This window comes from Triplophysa dalaica, chromosome 18 (assembly GCF_015846415.1).
Source record: "Triplophysa dalaica isolate WHDGS20190420 chromosome 18, ASM1584641v1, whole genome shotgun sequence".
Classification (NCBI taxonomy): domain Eukaryota; kingdom Metazoa; phylum Chordata; class Actinopteri; order Cypriniformes; family Nemacheilidae; genus Triplophysa; species Triplophysa dalaica.
In genome coordinates, this window is record NC_079559.1 from 22,010,268 (window position 1) to 22,028,115 (window position 17,848).

Genomic DNA, 17,848 nt, shown 5'->3' on the forward strand with positions numbered 1-17,848 from the left:
GTGCCAGAAACACTGAGGCCAAGGTGGGAGAGCTGGCAGCGTGACTTTGCAACCCTGACAAAGTAAACATATCTCGCTGCAACTTTCCTGCTAGTTTTGGAGAGCCTAAAGAATTAGAGTTGCACCACTTTTCGGATGCGAGCACAAGTGGTTATGGACAATGCACCTATTTAAGAGCAAAAAACGTTAAAGAGGAGATTCACTGTTCATTGGTAATAGCCAAATCCCGAGTTTCTCCTACCAAGCTAACTACAATCCCCAGACTCGAGCTAACTGCTGCTGTAGTTTCAGTCTACAAACAAAGGCAACCAGCTCCCACATCACAACAAACTGTTCCACTTCGACATTTTCAGAGACACGGACGGCCTCATCAAGGTTGGAGGGAGACTTTCAGCTATCAAAGACTCTTTCAAACACCCTATTGTGATGCCAAAGGAACATCATGTGACCAAACTCATAATAGCTCACTGTCATGACAAAGTAAAACACCAAGGAAAATGCTTCACCATAAATGAAATCAGATCCAGTGGCTACTGGATCCCAGGGATGAGCAGAACCGTTGCTTCTTTCGTCCGTCAGTGTATCATCTGTCGCAGACTCCGCAAAGCTCCGGAGGGTCAGAGAATGAGCGACCTACCTGCAGAACGCTTAGAACTCTCTTCTCCCTTCACATACTGCGGTATGGACTGTTTTGGCCCTTTTATAACTACAGAAGGCCGAAAACAACATAAACGGAATGGACTTTTATTCACTTGCTTTTGCTCCCGCGCCATTCACATTGAGTTATAAGAGGACTTATCCACTGATACATTCATTAATGCATTAAGGTGTTTCATTGCTATCAGAGGTTCAATTCGCCAAATCCAATGTGATCAGGGAACAAACTTTGTTGGCGCAAAGAACGAGTTTAAAACTGCCCTAAGTGAACTGGACACCCAAAGACTGAGTACCTATCTGTCCCAAAAACAGTGCGACTTTGTTTCCGCACATGGTAGACTTAATGATGCTTCATTAAGAACTTTATTTTATGAAGCTATGGCCATAGTCAATAGTCGCCCACTGACTGTAGACAACCTTAACAACCCTGACAGTTTGGAACCACTGACCCCTAATCACCTGCTGCACCTGAAATCTGGCACAACACTGCCCCCACCTCGTGCCTTCCCTAAGGAGGACCTCTATGGAGCAAAAAGATGGCGTTGTGTGCAGTTTTTGACTGAGCAGTTCTGGGGCAGGTGGAGGCGTGAGTATCTGCACAACATTATTGCTAGGCAGCGCTGGCACTCTCCAAAAAGGAATTTAAGAGTAGGTGATGTTGTGTTGGACATTGATGAACTGTTACCCAGAGGTGAATGGAGACTTGCCAGAGTCCTGGAGACTGTTATCGGCAAGGACGGACTTGTGAGAAGAGTGAAAATCTCCTTTGGAGATAAGAGACTGAATAACAAAGGTCAACGCGGTAATAAGCTTTATATTGTAGAGCGTCCTGTACAAAAGCTAATTCTGATATTAGAATGTTCATAATCTAATTAAGAGAAATGGTTGTTGAAAATTATTCGTTGTTGTTATCCTGATATAACAAACTCTCATAATTTGGTGGGAGTGTAAATAACCATAAGTATATTTGTTGCAGAAAAAATTCTTTTATTTTGAAATGTTTGTATTGAAACGGGTGTCCTCTGGTCTTCCGCTCATGCCTTTGTCCTTCTTTTGGGAAGCGCACGCGCGCCCTGGTTAGTGCTGTTTATAACATATTGCTCATCGCAAGTAAGGCAATAACTTTGACACGGAGCCGTGTTTAAACTTCACTCTTATATTTGCAGCCCCTCTGAAGAGGCAAAAGGTATGTAAAATCATTTGAGATATTAGCATTTTTTTTGTTAATATGTTAGTTTTGGCGCAAATGTAAGATTTGTGAATGTGAACCATGTTAGCTGATCAGTTACATGTTTTGTATACATTTCAGCTCTTACGTTGGTGATATGGTGAATGGATTAAGGTTCATAAAGGATTAAACAACATAAAACCATCAGTAAAAGTCTCATCCTTGTTCGGGGGGCCTGCTACATTATCTGTATCCAAGTTCGTGATATAGAGCCTATTCATCAAATTGTTTTTTAACAATAAACATTAATATAAGTGAAACTTGGCCAAACTTGCATCAGGAGTAGACTTTGAACTTATAGCGCATTAAGAGAGAGAGCATTTAGGCCACGCCCACACCGGGGAACAATCCAACCGCCTTTCTATTGCGGGAAAATACCACCTTGACATTTCTGATTTATAGCAAGAAAACAGAACAATGACTAAAACTGCTGTCTGACAGGGTGCACAGCAAACAAGAGAAAGTCCAGTGACCACGTCCCTCTTAACCTAGCGGGTCTAAGATATGCGAGGCTGTCTGGTGGTTCAAGTAAACATATTTTAAATTGCAAACACTTGTCAGTATCGCACTCGTACAGACTCTTAATCTGCTGGGTAGAATTAAGTCCGTACAGAATGGTGAGCGATTTGACCAATCGGGAGAAAGGGGCGTTAATGCACCGCCCACATATATACGAATCCCATATTGAATCCAAAATCCGTTTTTCAAACGGCAAACGAAAAATGAAAAATCGGGCCGAAATGTAATTTTTCGTTTGGTGAACTAAACGAAAAAACAAAAAACGAGTCATCTTTCAGTTTCCTATAATTTATTTCAAATAGGATATCAAATGAATAAAACGTACACGGACCACATGCAAAGCAAGATAGTTCAAGCCGTGATTTGTCATAATTGTGATGATTATTGCTTCATAATCCGTGTATCATTCGTTCTTTTCATATTCAATTGAGATTCCAAAATCTGAAAATTAAAAAACGGTTTGTTATTTCGTTATTCGTTTATAAATGTGATACCAAAAAACAAATAACGGGTCATTTTTCGTACTTTTGATTTAATGCTCAGATCAAAAATGGGAAATGAAACAAAGGGGACACGACAGATTTTGATTTTGAGATTTAATTTGTTCGATTTGGGTAAGCCGGAAGTTATCTTCGTGTGTGTATGTGTTGCAGTTAAAAGAAGCCTGAAAACCCTCAATCTTGCAGTGATTGACTAAGTAATTTTTTTTGTAATTTCGTATCGACACCCTGGCCGCACTGGAATCATATGCTGATTTAATTAAAGACTTATTTGAAACTGTCAGGACACATAAAGAGATGTCAACTACGCTGCAGAAGATGGGTATCCAGCGAAGTTCTGAAATGAGACGAGGCTGAATCCAGCTTCTTATTCGCAGTTTCTTATTCACGCTTAGCTTCTTAGGGACCATCTCGCGTTTCTCTTCTTTTACGTTTTTAAAATAAAAACTTTTTTGTGTGTGTGTTTCTGTGTGCGCGCGCGTGTGTGTGTGTCTGTTGGCGTGTGTCTGTGCCTGCCTGCGTGCGTGTGTGAGAGAGAGTGCACAGAGGATGGGCTGCTGCTCGCTGTCTAAGTCATGACCTGCTGAATGCCCCTTGAGATGACCGTGAACTTCACGTGGAACCTCCATCACCCACTCCCCTTAACATTCTCTATATTACTTTGATCGAACAGTTTTTTTAGGCAGCCTATGTCCACCATGAATATTAATCGAATCCAAAAGTACCTACATGTTTGAAAGTGCAATATTCTGGTGCAGAACATGCAGTACGGTTTATGCATGAGTAATTTACGTGTATATTTGTAAAAAAAACATAGTATACACCGTTTTGTTATACTTTGCATATATATAATTAACTGTTTTTATTCTATATATTTATTTTTTCTATTTCCTTTGTTTGTCTATACTGTATTTTTTCATTCTGAGCTCCTGAAACCACAACACGTTGCTTGTCTTTGTGTGCACAATTTGAAAATAAAGCTTATTCTAATTTTTTACTGATCCATTGTTCTTATACAATTTATTATACTCTTGTTGGTCTTAGCCAGTGCATTATACACACATTATATTACTGCTATGTAGTTACATGTATATATATTTAAGTAAACTTTGACACAGAACTGTGTTTTTGTACAAGTATGTCTTTGATGGTGCGTTAAAAGTTCCACAGCTAGGTTACACCTTGTCTTGATGTCTACCGTCATGCAAGAAAACAGTTTTACTGTAGCATTTTTGGGTTATTGGACAATTTGGGGTGCCATATCTCGAGTTCTTTGAGGGTGCGTTAGACGTTCTACATTGGAGTTATACCCAGTATTCATGACTAACATCTAGCCAAAAAGCAGATATTTTTATTGTAGCATTTTGTAGCAGAACTTCGCTGGATACCCATCTTCTGCAGCGTAGTTGACATCTCTTTATGTGTCTTGACAGTTTCAAATAAGTCTTTAATTAAATCAGCATATGATTCCAGTACGGCCATGGTGTCGATACGAAATTACAAAAACAATTACTTAGTCAATCACTGCAAGATTGAGGATTTTCAGGCTTCTTTTAACTTTTTGCAAATGCGGCAAACTTCCAAGTGCAACACATACACACGAAGATAACTTCCGGTTTACCCAAATCGAACAAATTAAATCTCAAAATCAAAATCTGTCGTGTCCCCTTTATTTCATTTCCTATTTTTGATCTGAGCATTAAATCAAAAGTACGAAAAATGACCCGTTATTTGTTTTTTGGTATCACATTTATAAACGAATAACGAAATAACAAACCGTTTTTTAATTTTCCGATTTTGGAATCTCAATTGAATATGAAAAGAACGAATGATACACGGATTCTTCATGAAAACCCCAAAGCCACAATCTCAGAAAATGAGAATATTGTGAAAAGGTGCAATATTCTAGACTAAAAGTGTCCCACTCGAATCAGCCGATTAAGCCAAAACACCTGCAAAGGGTTCCTGAGCCTTTAAATGGTCTCTCAGTCTGGATCAGTATGAATCACAATCATGGGAAAGACTGCTGACCTGACAGTTGTGCAGAAAACCATCATTGACACAAGTCAAGCCTCAAAAGGTAATTGCAGAAGAAGTTGGATGTTCCCAAAGTGCTGTATCAAAGCACATTAATAGAAAGTTATGTGGAAGGGAAAAGTGTGGAAGAAAAAGGTGCACAATCAGCCTGGAGAGGATTGTCAGGAAAAGGCCATTCACAAGTGTTGGGGACTTTCACAAGGAGTGGACTGAGGCTGGAGTCAGTGCATCAAGAGCCACCACACACAGACGGATCCTGGACATGGGCTTCCAATGTCGTATTCCTCTTGTCAATGTAAGGTGGTGAAATATGTGAGAAAAGAAGAACCACCAACCACCCACTGGCTCAATGGCGGAGTCCATTACGGAGTGCATATCACATGGTAAATTCCCTTTCTATTTCTTTATTTATTGCCCTTTTATTCCAAATCACATAACGGCTGCTTTTCTGTGTGTTCAAACACCCATTTTTCCATAAGGACTTTTTATGTTTTGTTTTTAACTGTAAAAATGATTTGTATACGTTATATAAAGGTTTACATTTATATGTCTTACTTCATTTTGCAATTGCAGTGGGAATTGATACATTTAAATGTAAATTTCCTGGTCGCACCATCTGACATTGTAATCAATAATGATTGATATTCACAAAATAAAAAGAAAGATATGTCAATGAATTTTATTCAGGTTTCAATTGGCTTTTTTAATTGAATCCTCTGACCAATTTATACTCTATCTCAATAATAAAATTTAATTTAATTAACAAGAAAGTGCAAAGTGCATGTTATGATAACATTTGATCATCGTTTCTTTAAAAATATAAACTTGAAACCTCAAGGAACACATTTCATAAATGAGAACATCTTTTATATGAATCAGTAAATTAGTACAAATATTGGGCCTAGAAACATTAAGGGCAGAATTCAATCTACTGTTCAATAGATTCAGTAGTAACAGTAAGTCAAAATATATGGGACAAACAGGTGAAACTCAAGAAATTTGAGTATCGTGCAAAAGTTCATTTATTTCAGGAATTCAAGTTAAAAGGTGAAACTAATATATTATATAGGCTCATTACACGCAAAGGGAGATATTTCAAGATATGAAAAACCTTTTCACAATATCCTAATTTTGAATTTGGGGTTTTCTTAAGCTGTAACCCATAGTTATCAAAATTATAACAAAGGCTTAAAATATCTTGCTTTCCATGTCATGAGTCTATATAATATATTAGTTTCACCTTTTAACTTGAATTACTGAAATAAAGTAACTATTGCATGATATTCAATTTTTTTGAGTTTCACCATTACTATATCATTTGTAAAAAAAAATTTTTTAGTTTAAATATTTAATAGAATGGGTAATGGTTTGTTAATCATTCGAATTCATTACTAATAACAATGCTTTTCTGTAATGCTGTATGACACTGGTATCAAGTATGTATTATTAACATGTAATAACTGTTATTACCACAAAAAAGTAAGAGAACACCATATTAACTTAAGTTGTAATGTATCTAGATATACAGTTGTGTTCAAAATTATTCAACCCCCACTGAAATTGATTGTTTTGGTCGGTTTGACATTGATTATGATCATTCAGTCATCCTGCTTACAATTACATCAAAGAGGCACGTGTAGGTCAGACAAATAATATAACATTTATAATGAAATAACCACAAATGTCTTTTCTGAGCTCACATCATTATCAGTTTTATTCAACCCCCAAGTGACATTCAATCTTAGTACTTAGTACAACATCCTTTTACAGTTATAACAGCTTTTAAACGTGAAGCATAGCTTGACACAAGTGTCTTGCAGCGATCTACGGGTATCTTCGCCCTTTCATCATGGGCAAAAGCCTCCAGTTCAGTCACATTCTTAGGCTTGCGCACTGCAACTGCTTTCTTTAAGTCCCACTAGAGGTTCTCAATCGGATTTAAGTCTGGTGACTGCGATGGCCACTTCAAAATGTTCCAGCCTTTAATCTGCAACCATGCTCTAGTGGACTTGGAGGTATGCTTGGGATCATTGTCCTGTTGAAAGGTCCAACGTCTTCCAAGCCTCAGGTTTGTGACGGACTGCATCACATTGTCATCCAATATCTCCTGGTACTGAAGAGAATTCATGGTACGTTGCACACGCTGAAGCTTCCCAGTACCTGCCGAAGCAAAACAGCCCCAAAGCATGATTGACCCCCTGCCATGCTTCACAGTAGGCAAGGTGTTCTTTTCTTCATAGGCCTTGTTCTTCCTCCTCCAAACATAGCGTTGATCCATGGGCCCAAACAGTTCTAATTTTGTTTCATCAGTCCACAGAACACTATCCCCAAACTTCTGTGGTTTATCCACATGACTTTTGGCATACTGCAGTCGACTCTTCTTATTCTTTGGGGACAGCAAGGGGGTGCACCTGGGAGTTCTGGCATGGAGGCCTTCATTACGCAGGGTGCGCAGTATTGTCTGAGCAGAAACTTCAGTACGCACATCTGACAAATATTTTCTCAGTTCCTCAGCAGTCACACAGGGACTTTTCTCCACTCTACGCTTCAGGTAGCGCACAGCAGTCGAAGTCAGCATCTTCTTTCTGCCAAGACCAGGTAGCGTTTCAACAGTGCCCTTTGCCTTGAATTTGCGAATGATGCTTCCTATAGTGTCTCTTGGTATGTTTAACATCTTTGCAATCTTTTTATAGCCATTGCCCTTCCTGTTCTCTTGTCTTCCTGGACCATTCTCTTGACCTCACCATGTTTGTAACCACACCAGTAAATGTCTAGAAGGAGCTGAGTATCACAGTCATTTTAAAGCTGCCTAATTGGCGCTTATTAGGCTTTATTGCTGCTCCCTGATATCCACAGGTGTTTTCAATACCTGATTGAAAACACTTCATTGAACCTCTGTTCTTCAGAGTGGTAGTCTTTAAGGGGTTGAATAATTATGTCAATGAAGAATTCACAAAAGAAACATTTACTACTGTATTACAAAAGTAATTGATGTCATTTTAGTTGCATATGGTTCTTTAAGAAGTCCTTGTAGGATTTCATTCTGAATACAATTACAAATTTACTCTAAATTCCCTAAAACCATTTACAGCATTGGGGGTTGAATAATTTTGGACACAACTGTACATAATGAACACAATACCTTGCTTTTCTTTTGGCAAGGTACTCTGCCCTTGCAACTGGATTGCTTTTTAAACGAGCTCTATGTCGTGCTGTTTTCTCCTTGCTTGATAATGGCATCTACAAAAACAAATTAAAATAGATTAATTTAAAGATATAATTGTTTTAGTATCAATGTTGATTATACAGTCCTATATTCTTGAAGAATAGGACTTTAAGATGAACAATGTGCTCTTAAAATTGTCACTCAAACCATAATAAAATAAACATATATATATATATACATATGTAGATTGCACCTTTAAACAACTTAAAAGCTTTATATATTTTGTAAAACGTGTTTCCAGTTTTAAGTTCCTGGGGACCCATATTTCAGAGAACCTGTCCTGGACCACCAACACCTCATGCCTGGTCAAGAAGGCTCACCAGCATCTCTTCTTTCTGAGGACACTGAAGAAGAACAAACTGTCTTCAACTATCCTGGTGAACTTCTATCACTGCACGATAGAGAGCATCCTGACCAACTGTGTCACAGTCTGGTACGGGAACTGTTCTGTTGCTGAGCGCAAGGCACTGCAGCGGGTGGTGAAAACAGCCCAGCGCATCACAGGGACTACACTCTCTTCCATTGAGGACATCCAGAAGAAACGCTGTCTGCATCGAGCTCGCAGCATTCTCAAGGACTCCTCTCACCCCGCTCACAGACTGTTTACACTCCTGCCTTCCGGTAGGCGCTTCAGGTGCCTCCGGACCAGAACCAGCAGACTAGGAAACAGCTTTTTTCCCAGAGCTGTTTCATTATTGAACTCTGTCCCCCACTGATTCGACTACCCCCATAACTTTAACTTTAATGCTGCTATTACATTGTTTACATTGCATACAGCGCTGCAATGCATGACTGAACTGTAGACACCAGTACTTCATGTATCTGCTCTACCGGACTGTTTACACACACACAGCATAATTTGCACTCTATACTGCTCACTTGCACACAAGGAATATTACTGAATGCTCATTTGCACTAATGGACTACTCTCATAACTGCATTACCTCATCTACTGCACTGTAACTTCAATAACTGCACTAACTCATCTACTGCACTGTAACTTTCAGAACTGCATTACCACATCTACTGCACTGCAACTTCAATAACTGCACGAACTCATCTTCTGCACTGTAACTTTAATAGCTAATGTCTATAATTAATGCACACTTAAGTCACTTGCACTATTGTATAGTCTAAATTGTTATCTGTTCATATCCACCTGTACATTAATGTTCACAGTATATATCCTTCTGTATATATTGTCCATAGTACAGTCTCTATTATCATAGAGAGATGGCGCCAGTGTCTACGGCATGCCGTCTGTCTCCTTGTTGTCTGCTTAATTTGTTACTTGCTATCGCTTTGTTCATATGTATATGTTGTCGTGATGTCTCTGCCTTGCTATTTTATGATCGCCAAACACTCTATAATATCGGAGACTTTAATAATACACTGTCTGGAAGACATGTGTTGGAATACCAACATACTACAAACCCTCCACCTTTCCTGGCAGATATACCGGCGTTTTTACACCGATTGCCATGCGTTATTCCTCGAAAGAAGCGCTGGAGACGGAGAGGAAAGCGCGGAGGCGTCCTGGTTAGATTCAAGGCTTACCTGGTATCTTCGTCTGTGGGCGTGGTGTGTCCTCGCGATGGAGTCTCTGTTTCTGTTGCCCGGCTTTCGCTGGATGTGAGAGGCAGATGGCTCCGTCCTGTTTTTCCGACGGCGACTTCTGAGGCCGACCTGTCGATTGTGCCTTCTCCTCCTGCGCGAGCTTGGGCCCGCAGAAGTGGTGTGGATTGTTCGAGCCTTCGCCTGCTGAACCGTGCGGTGCCTTCTGCCACTGAGGATTCCACTCTTCGTTTGGCTTTGAGTAATGTTAGATCTAACAAGACCTTTTTGCTGAACGATTTTTTCACTTCACGTGAGTTGGATTTCATGTTTTTGACAGAAACCTGGCTTCATACTGGTGACTTAGTCCCTTTCTCTGAACTTCTTCCTCCCCGCTGTGATTTCCTAAACTCCCCCCGGATTACCGGTAAGGGTGGAGGACTAGCTTCAGTTTTTAAATCGACTTTTCATTGTCGGGAGATAGCGGTGGACGGTTTCAACAGTTTTGAGTTGCAACTTTTTGAGACACATTTTCCTGCGACTGTGTTATGTGCGGTGGTATATCGACCTCCAAAGTATAATAAGAATTTTATTCAGGATTTTGCAGACTTTGTGGCGGGGATTGTTTTAAAATATGACCGTTTTTTAATTATTGGTGATTTTAACATTCATGTGTGCTGTGAATCTAAACCTTTGGTTAAAGATTTTCTCAGTCTTATTGAGTCGTTTAATCTCACGCAGTCAGTTACAGGCCCGACCCACGAAAAAGGACACACCCTGGACCTTGTATTGTCGTATGGTTTATGTATTACTATCAGTGAAATTTGTGACACATGTATTTCAGATCACCTGCCTGTTTTATTTACTGTTGTTGTTCCCAATCCTGGGTTTTCTACCCGTGCTTCCACGCGCAGTGTGCGGGCGATTAATCCCTCCACTGCTGCACAGTTTTCAAGTACTTATAAAGTTTTATTTTTGAATAATCTTGATGATTGTGGTGTTGGTCTAGAAGAATTCATGGTTTTATTTGACTGTATTTGTACTGAGATTTTGGACTCTGTGGCTCCACTTAGGAAAAAACGTTCTAAAGTTTTGTCAGAACCCTGGTTGAATGATACCACACGCTCTCTCAGACGTGCCTGCAGAGTAGCTGAGAGAAAGTGGAAAAAGGATAAATTAACTATTTCATTCGAAATGATGCAGTATGCATTTTGTAAATACCAGAGAGCAGTTAAATCGGCAAAAACTAAGTTTTTCGCGGACCTTGTAGAAAGTAATAGCCAGCGGCCTCAGGTTCTTTTTTAATATTTTTAAGTCTCTCGTTAACCCTCGTGATTCAGATTGTGTTGTGCCATCTTCATTATTATGTGAAAACTTTCTGAATTATTTTGTGGACAAAATTGATGGTCTTCGCTTTCCACCCATCACAGCTATTAGTGATGCTTCTGGTTTCTCCTGTTGCTCAGCTGTCTTTCAGCAGTTTGAGCCCGTTACATTCTCTTATATCTCTGACATAGTTAAACAGCTACGTCCTGCAAGCTGCCCCCTCGACAGTATTCCTGCACGCTTGGTTAAAGATGTCTTTGACACTGTTTGGGCAAGCGTTGTATTTTTAATTAATACATCTCTTAGCTCAGGGTGTGTACCAGCTGCTTTTAAACATGCCATTGTGCAACCACTTCTGAAAAAGAACAACTTGGATTCTTCAATTTTGTCTAATTTTAGACCTATATCTAAGCTCCCCTTTCTATCCAAAGTCTTAGAGAGAGTTGTTTTTAATCAACTTCAATCATTTCTAGATGAATTTCAGTCTGGTTTTAAGCCCCGTAACAGTACAGAAACTGCCCTTTTGAGAGTTTCAAATGATCTTCTTTTAACTGTGGACAGTGGTAACTCTGCTGTTTTAGTTCTGTTAGATTTGACTTCGGCCTTTGATACTGTTAACCACTCTATTCTCTTGTCTAGACTTGAGCAGTGTGTCGGCATTAAGGGCATAGCACTTAAATGGTTCCACTCATATTTGAGAGACAGAAGTTTCTCTGTTCACCTTGGTGATTTCTCGTCATCTACTGCCCCTCTTTTTTGTGGCGTTCCCCAAGGGTCAATATTGGGCCCTATGCTGTTTTCGTTGTATATGCTGCCCTTGGGGTATATTTTTAGAAAGCACAATATTTCCTTCCATTGTTACGCGGATGATGTTCAAATTTATTTGCCTGTCAAAACTAAGAACAATGCTTCTTTTCAGACATTATTCAATTGCCTGAGAGATCTAAAAATATGGCTGGATCAAAACTTTTTGTGTCTTAATGAAAAGAAGACTGAGATTGTTGTGTTTGGTCGTCCTGGGGACTTGAGTGCTTGTGTAGATGCACTGGGTGATTTGGGCTTGAATGCTCGTCCTTTAACCAAGAATCTCGGTGTGATTTTTGATAGTGCTCTTAAGTTTGAAAAACAAATTAGCTCTGTCGTAAAAGCCAGTTTCTTTCAATTGAGACTCTTGGCAAAAGTCAAGCCTAACCTTCCGCGTAAGGAGTTTGAATGTGTTATTCATGCTTTTATTACATCAAGGCTAGACTACTGTAACTCTTTATATGTTGGTGTGGACCAGTCATCTCTTCAACGTTTACAGCTAGTCCAAAATGCAGCAGCTTGACTTTTGACTGGGACAAAAAAGTATGAGCACATTACCCCAGTGTTAGCTTCACTACATTGGCTTCCTGTTCGTTTCAGGATTGATTTTAAGATTTTATTATTTGTTTTTAAGATCTTAAATGGGCAAGCGCCTGTCTATCTATCTGAGCTTTTGAATGTACAGGTACCTGTAAGAGCACTTAGGTCATGTAATCAGATGCTTCTTGATGTTTCGAGAACCAGGTTAAGAAATAAAGGTGACCGTGCCTTTTCAGTGGTGGCACCAAACTTGTGGAATAGTCTGCCTTTACATTTAAGAACTGCTCAGACTGTTGGAATTTTTAAGGCATTGCTTAAGACACACCTGTATTCTTTGGCTTTTATGACAGGCTGAGGGGAGACATTGCGATGTTATTATTTTTATTAGTATGTGTGTATGTATGTATATATATATGTATGGGTATGTGTATGTTTTTGTTTTGGACATTGTGAAGCACTTTGGTCAACCATGGTTGTTTTTAAATGTGCTATATAAATTAAATTGATTGATTGATTGATTGATACCGACTGTCTATTGTTATAGAACATTTGTATAGTATTTCCCTAATATTGTATTGTGGCGAACCACAAGTGTTATGTTATCAAGAGACATTCACCAGGGTACTGTACCTTTAAGGGAGGGAGGAGTTAGTTTAGTGATGTTCCGGTTTTTACGTGTGTTTGTTTTGATCTGACTCGCTGTTCTGCGTGAGGAATATTAAAGTGGATACTAAGCTGACTCGACGCATCTTCGTCTCTTGTCTCCTCATTTCTTGTACACCACAGTATTCTGTATTTATTCACACTGTATATCCTGCACTTGCTAATTGCACTTCTGGTTAGACCTAAACTACATTTCGTTACACTGTACTTGTATATGTGTAATGACAATAAAGTTGAATCTAAATCTAAATCTAAAATATATTTATTAAAATGTATTTAATATTTTCAAAAACATGAATTAACATGACTTTTTTTGTTGGTTTAACTGTAACTCTGGTCGCCACACCTGACATATTGGTCGCACCACCTGACATTTCAAACTCAATTCAAATCTAACAGGAATTAAAGTGGATACATATACAAATGTTTGACCATGTGCTCAAGGTTATACATACATTTTTTAAAATCAAATACACATTTTTATAATAACAACACATTTTCAAAGTTTTCCAGGGGTCGTACCACCTGACATGATAAGTTGAATCAACCTCATCATTACTCAAAAATGTCAAGTTATCTTATATTAATGGGAGGGTGGCTAACCTTGTTACTGCTTCAAAGGGGTCCTCTGGAGTCTTCTGTGTGATGTCATATGCTGTCACATGGTTTTCTTAAAGGAACATTGCATAAAATTGCATTTTTATGTCGGTCGCTCTCCCTGACATTAGTATAAGTACATTTTTCGGACAAAAGTTTTTTAAGTAATAGATTAGTTTTGAAATAGGACCGTTACACTATTTCCCCTCATTTATAAGAAATTTAACATAAAATCATGCCAAAATATTTGATTAAGAATTTTATTGAGAAAATAAACATTTATTTCTCAGTTTTGTTCTCTGTTTGTTTGTTCGGACGGTCGCACCACCTGACATTTTTGGTCTTTCAAACACCAAAACTCAAAAAATCTATTGAATTTCAATAAAATGAAAAGGGTTTCTTATTAAGGACATATTGTAGACCCATTTGATATATGACATATGAAAATAATGAATTTGGACACAAAAAATACATGTCACGTCATTGAACCATTTATACATGTATTTTACAACCAATAAAGATGAGGGTGTGGCAACACTGAGTCACATGACCAAGAAGTTAAATCAAATATTTCAGAAAATTATATAAAATTAACAAAGCCAGCTTCCTATGTAAAACTTTGTGTACCATGTGTGAAAATCGATTGTGAATATAATACAATACAAGTGGTGTGGCAACGCTGGGTCACATGAACAGGAAGTTAAAAAGATTTCAAAGATTCCGAATATCTTACATTTTTAGGGTTGAAACCTTTTGTAATTGTGAGGATTTTTATTCTTCTTCTCATTATTTTTCTGCCCTTAAACTGATCATGCAGCCAAAACTGTAAGGCCGACAGAGTTTAGACTAATCAGGATGGCACCACCTCCGCCTCATTTTGAGCCAGGAAAAACCCTGTTTCAGTCTGTTTTTTCAATGCAGGCTTTTTAGAAAATGTGACACAGAAGTTATTTTATAACTCATGAATCTATAATTCACCTTTCATGCGATATCAAGTTATACATTTAAATGAACCTCAAGATTAGAGACATTAACCCAGTTTATACCTGGAAATCCCAAGAAGCCACGTGATTGGCTGAACAGTGTTGTTTATTTCACTTTCAGGTGACATCACTTCCTGTTTACATTTAAATGAACCTTAAGGTTATTTAATAACTTTGTTTATATTTGAGAATTCTAAGCACCCACGTGATTGGCTGAACAGTGTTCTAAAATACTGTGTCCTTTTGCTGGAAGCCACCACACTCAAAATCTAAAAGCACACTGAAGAAAGAGCATACAGCATCTTCTCTGAGATATCCCTTGAGATTTTACAAACAATCACTACTTTTCTCTGAGCAGTTTACTTTCAACACCATGAAGGTATGTTAATCCAACCTTGTGGTAACATAAAAAATACTATGGCATTTAAAAAAAAAGATATATCCCCTTGATCAATCTGTACTCAATCTGTCGCTTCACTTTTAAAGTGAAGTGTAGATGGTACCTTCTCTGGTCCAGGCTATAACCTGAGAAAGAGCAGAAAACCTTCGAGCCCTCTGAAGGATCCCAACCTGTGTGACAACCTTGCAGTGATAGCACATGCAGTCAGCTTGGACCACAAGTACAGCTCCAAGTCTGGTAGCTCTCACTCGACACATAAACAACTAAAGGGCATGAATCTAGAGAACCACTTCTTTAAAAACGCAGCTGTAATTCCTGAGTTTTGCCCAGAATTTACAAAGACTCACCCCGTAGCCCATCTGGTGAACACCAGCCCTGAGGAACCTCTTTTAATCCATGGGAACAGCACAGAAGACCATCAAAGAATGTCTCGTGCTGTGGTGGATTCTATGTTAAAGAAATCCACTGGCAAGCCTCTTTACTACAGCCTACAGTTAGGGCTTCGTGTGAAGCAACGCCTCTGGAAAACTCTAAACTGCCCCACCATGCTTGAAGAAGAGCAGCCTGATGGACTCATCCAAGTTAAAGAGATGTTCTCTAGATCAAACCTAAAGAGATCTGCCCCTCGTATAAATGTGGACATTAGTGGTGAACCCCTGCCATATGCACCACAAAGGAAGGGACAAAGATGCAAAAAGAGACTATTATAATAAGTACAATTATGCATTAAAGGGATACTCCAACCCAAAATGAATAAATGAGGATGAAACATCTGATTTCCCTTCATCATCCTTCTCCAAGTAAAATCCTGTAACTGTGTCTTACTTGTCAGATCTGATACAGAATGGACATTTAATTTCAGTGACACTGACACCACAAAAATCATAAGAAACAAGGCAATCTGGGGAAGCACCTAAGAATGGCACACATGGATTAATGAAAAAACCTTTCTTGTGCGCTTTTTTTTTATGAGATTTCTTCTGTTCGTCTGTAAACATATCAAGTGCATATTTCTCATGAGAACATCCCCAGGTAATAGCGTCTGATGTAAATGTGTATGATTGGGGATAGCGTACACTGTTGATCAAGCTCTGACCTGGTGGATTGGGATCAGTACAACATACACTTTTCATTTTAGATGCTGTGATTCGACCAGCACGACACTGAAACCAGTTTAGAAGAAGCTTGATCCCATATACAGTTGAAAGAAAACGTATGTGAACCCTTTGGGCTTACTTGGATTTCTTCATAAATTGGTCATAAAATGTGTTCTGATCTTCATCTAAGTCACAACAATAGAGAAACACAGTCTGCTTAAAGGTACAATGTGTAGGATTTTGAAGGATTTATTCACCTAAATGTAATATATAATACAAAACTATGTTGTGAGTGGTGAAGAAATACCTTACAAAATGAAACGAAATGTTTATATTACCTTACAATGAGCCATTTTATGTATATACACCGCGGGCACACCCTTACATGTAATTTATTAATGTGCACAGCCATGTTTCTATAGTAGCACTACACGGACAAACTGAGCGCGTTTCGTAAAACGAAGGATGCGCGAGAATATGTTCTTCTTCTTCGGCTGTTTTTTGGGGCAGCTTCAAAGCGACTACATAGAAGGATTAGCAGAAGAAGAGGAAGAACAATAACAGCATTTACTTGTCGTGTTTTTTAGTAGAAATATAAACGGTTCTTTGTTGCAGTGAGAAGCAAAATTTGTGCTAATGGCGGACCACACATACTCCGCACAAGAGCCGTTAGAGCGTCAATCTGTTCGTTCAAAAAAGAGAAAAAACGACGCAACAAGGCGAAGTCGAGACAAAAAACGGCAGAAAACCTGAATAAACATCGGCATGGCTTTTCCCAAATGGAGGGCACTGAAGCAGGAAAAGGGTTTGCTAAGCGACGCCGAAGTTGCAAGCTTTCTGCTGGACCGGTAAGTTTGTCTAATTTCCGCTATATAAGTGAAGTGTTTGTTTGATAGCTTTAGCTAATAGATGAGCATGAGCATCAAGTGAGTTTTTCTTGTTTTTAGCACTTTGTTATTGTACTATAATTCCTTTTTGCATGGCCGTGTGCAAATCAAGTTAGAAATCATTTTTACAATCATAATTTGCATACATCGGGTGTAAATTATATTATAATACTGCTTAGCTTCTGTGCATACAAATGTGTAATTTAATAATTGATAAGATAAAATCCAAACTTCCACGTTGCATAGTTTATCAGTAATACAGTGTCAACGAAGATTTGAGAAGATACAATTGATCAATTGGGGTGATGCCTTACTTTAGCATTAGCAAGCGGTTTAAATAGGCTGTATGTTACGAACCAAGTTACCGTGCCAAAAAATGCTATGCAAAATAAGCGAATACATCACTGACACAATGTTATACAAGTAACAATAATTTTCACTATAACAATTAGAGTAAATAATGAATTAAGTCAATTTAATTAATTTGTTTTTCTTTGTAAATAAACCTCGTCACTTGATTGCAAAGGTTACTCTCTGCTGTCTCAGACGACGACATCTCTGTCCTGTGTCCGTAACTTCAGTGTGTTGTCCGCCTGTGAGATGTAGATTGCAATTATCAACACCACCGATAGTGGCCGCTATCATTTATTGAACCCTTTTGTCCTGTGACGGCAACCGTAGCTACTCTAATAGAAGGGAGAGGATGGTGGCGGAGCTTTAGGTTGCAATTTCCAACTACGCCAATAGTGGTCTCTGTTACTTACACAGTTCACCTTTAAACTAATACAGCACAAACATTATACGTTTTCATGTTTTTATTGAACACAACA

At 38.6% G+C, this 17,848-nt stretch overlaps 1 protein-coding gene and 1 long non-coding RNA gene across 4 annotated transcripts; both read left to right on the forward strand.

The window, feature by feature from the left end:
* Positions 1–1,586: 1,586 nt before the first annotated feature.
* LOC130406969 (uncharacterized) lies at positions 1,587–3,905 on the forward strand. The gene is made up of 2 exons (XR_008904549.1): positions 1,587–1,843; positions 1,967–3,905. It is a non-coding gene; the product is annotated as an uncharacterized LOC130406969 (long non-coding RNA).
* A 776-nt stretch (positions 3,906–4,681) lies between these two features.
* LOC130407337 (uncharacterized) lies at positions 4,682–13,130 on the forward strand. 3 transcript variants are annotated; one of them, XM_056730130.1, is made up of 2 exons: positions 4,682–5,324; positions 8,409–13,130. In XM_056730130.1, exon 2 carries the CDS (start codon positions 9,401–9,403, stop codon positions 11,024–11,026), a length of 1,626 nt encoding a protein of 541 aa, XP_056586108.1. In that variant the 5' UTR covers positions 4,682–5,324; positions 8,409–9,400; the 3' UTR covers positions 11,027–13,130. The 3 variants fall into 2 exon arrangements, with proteins under 3 accessions (XP_056586108.1, XP_056586110.1, XP_056586109.1); XM_056730131.1 differs by having other exon boundaries at positions 8,438–13,130.
* Positions 13,131–17,848: the final 4,718 nt, after the last annotated feature.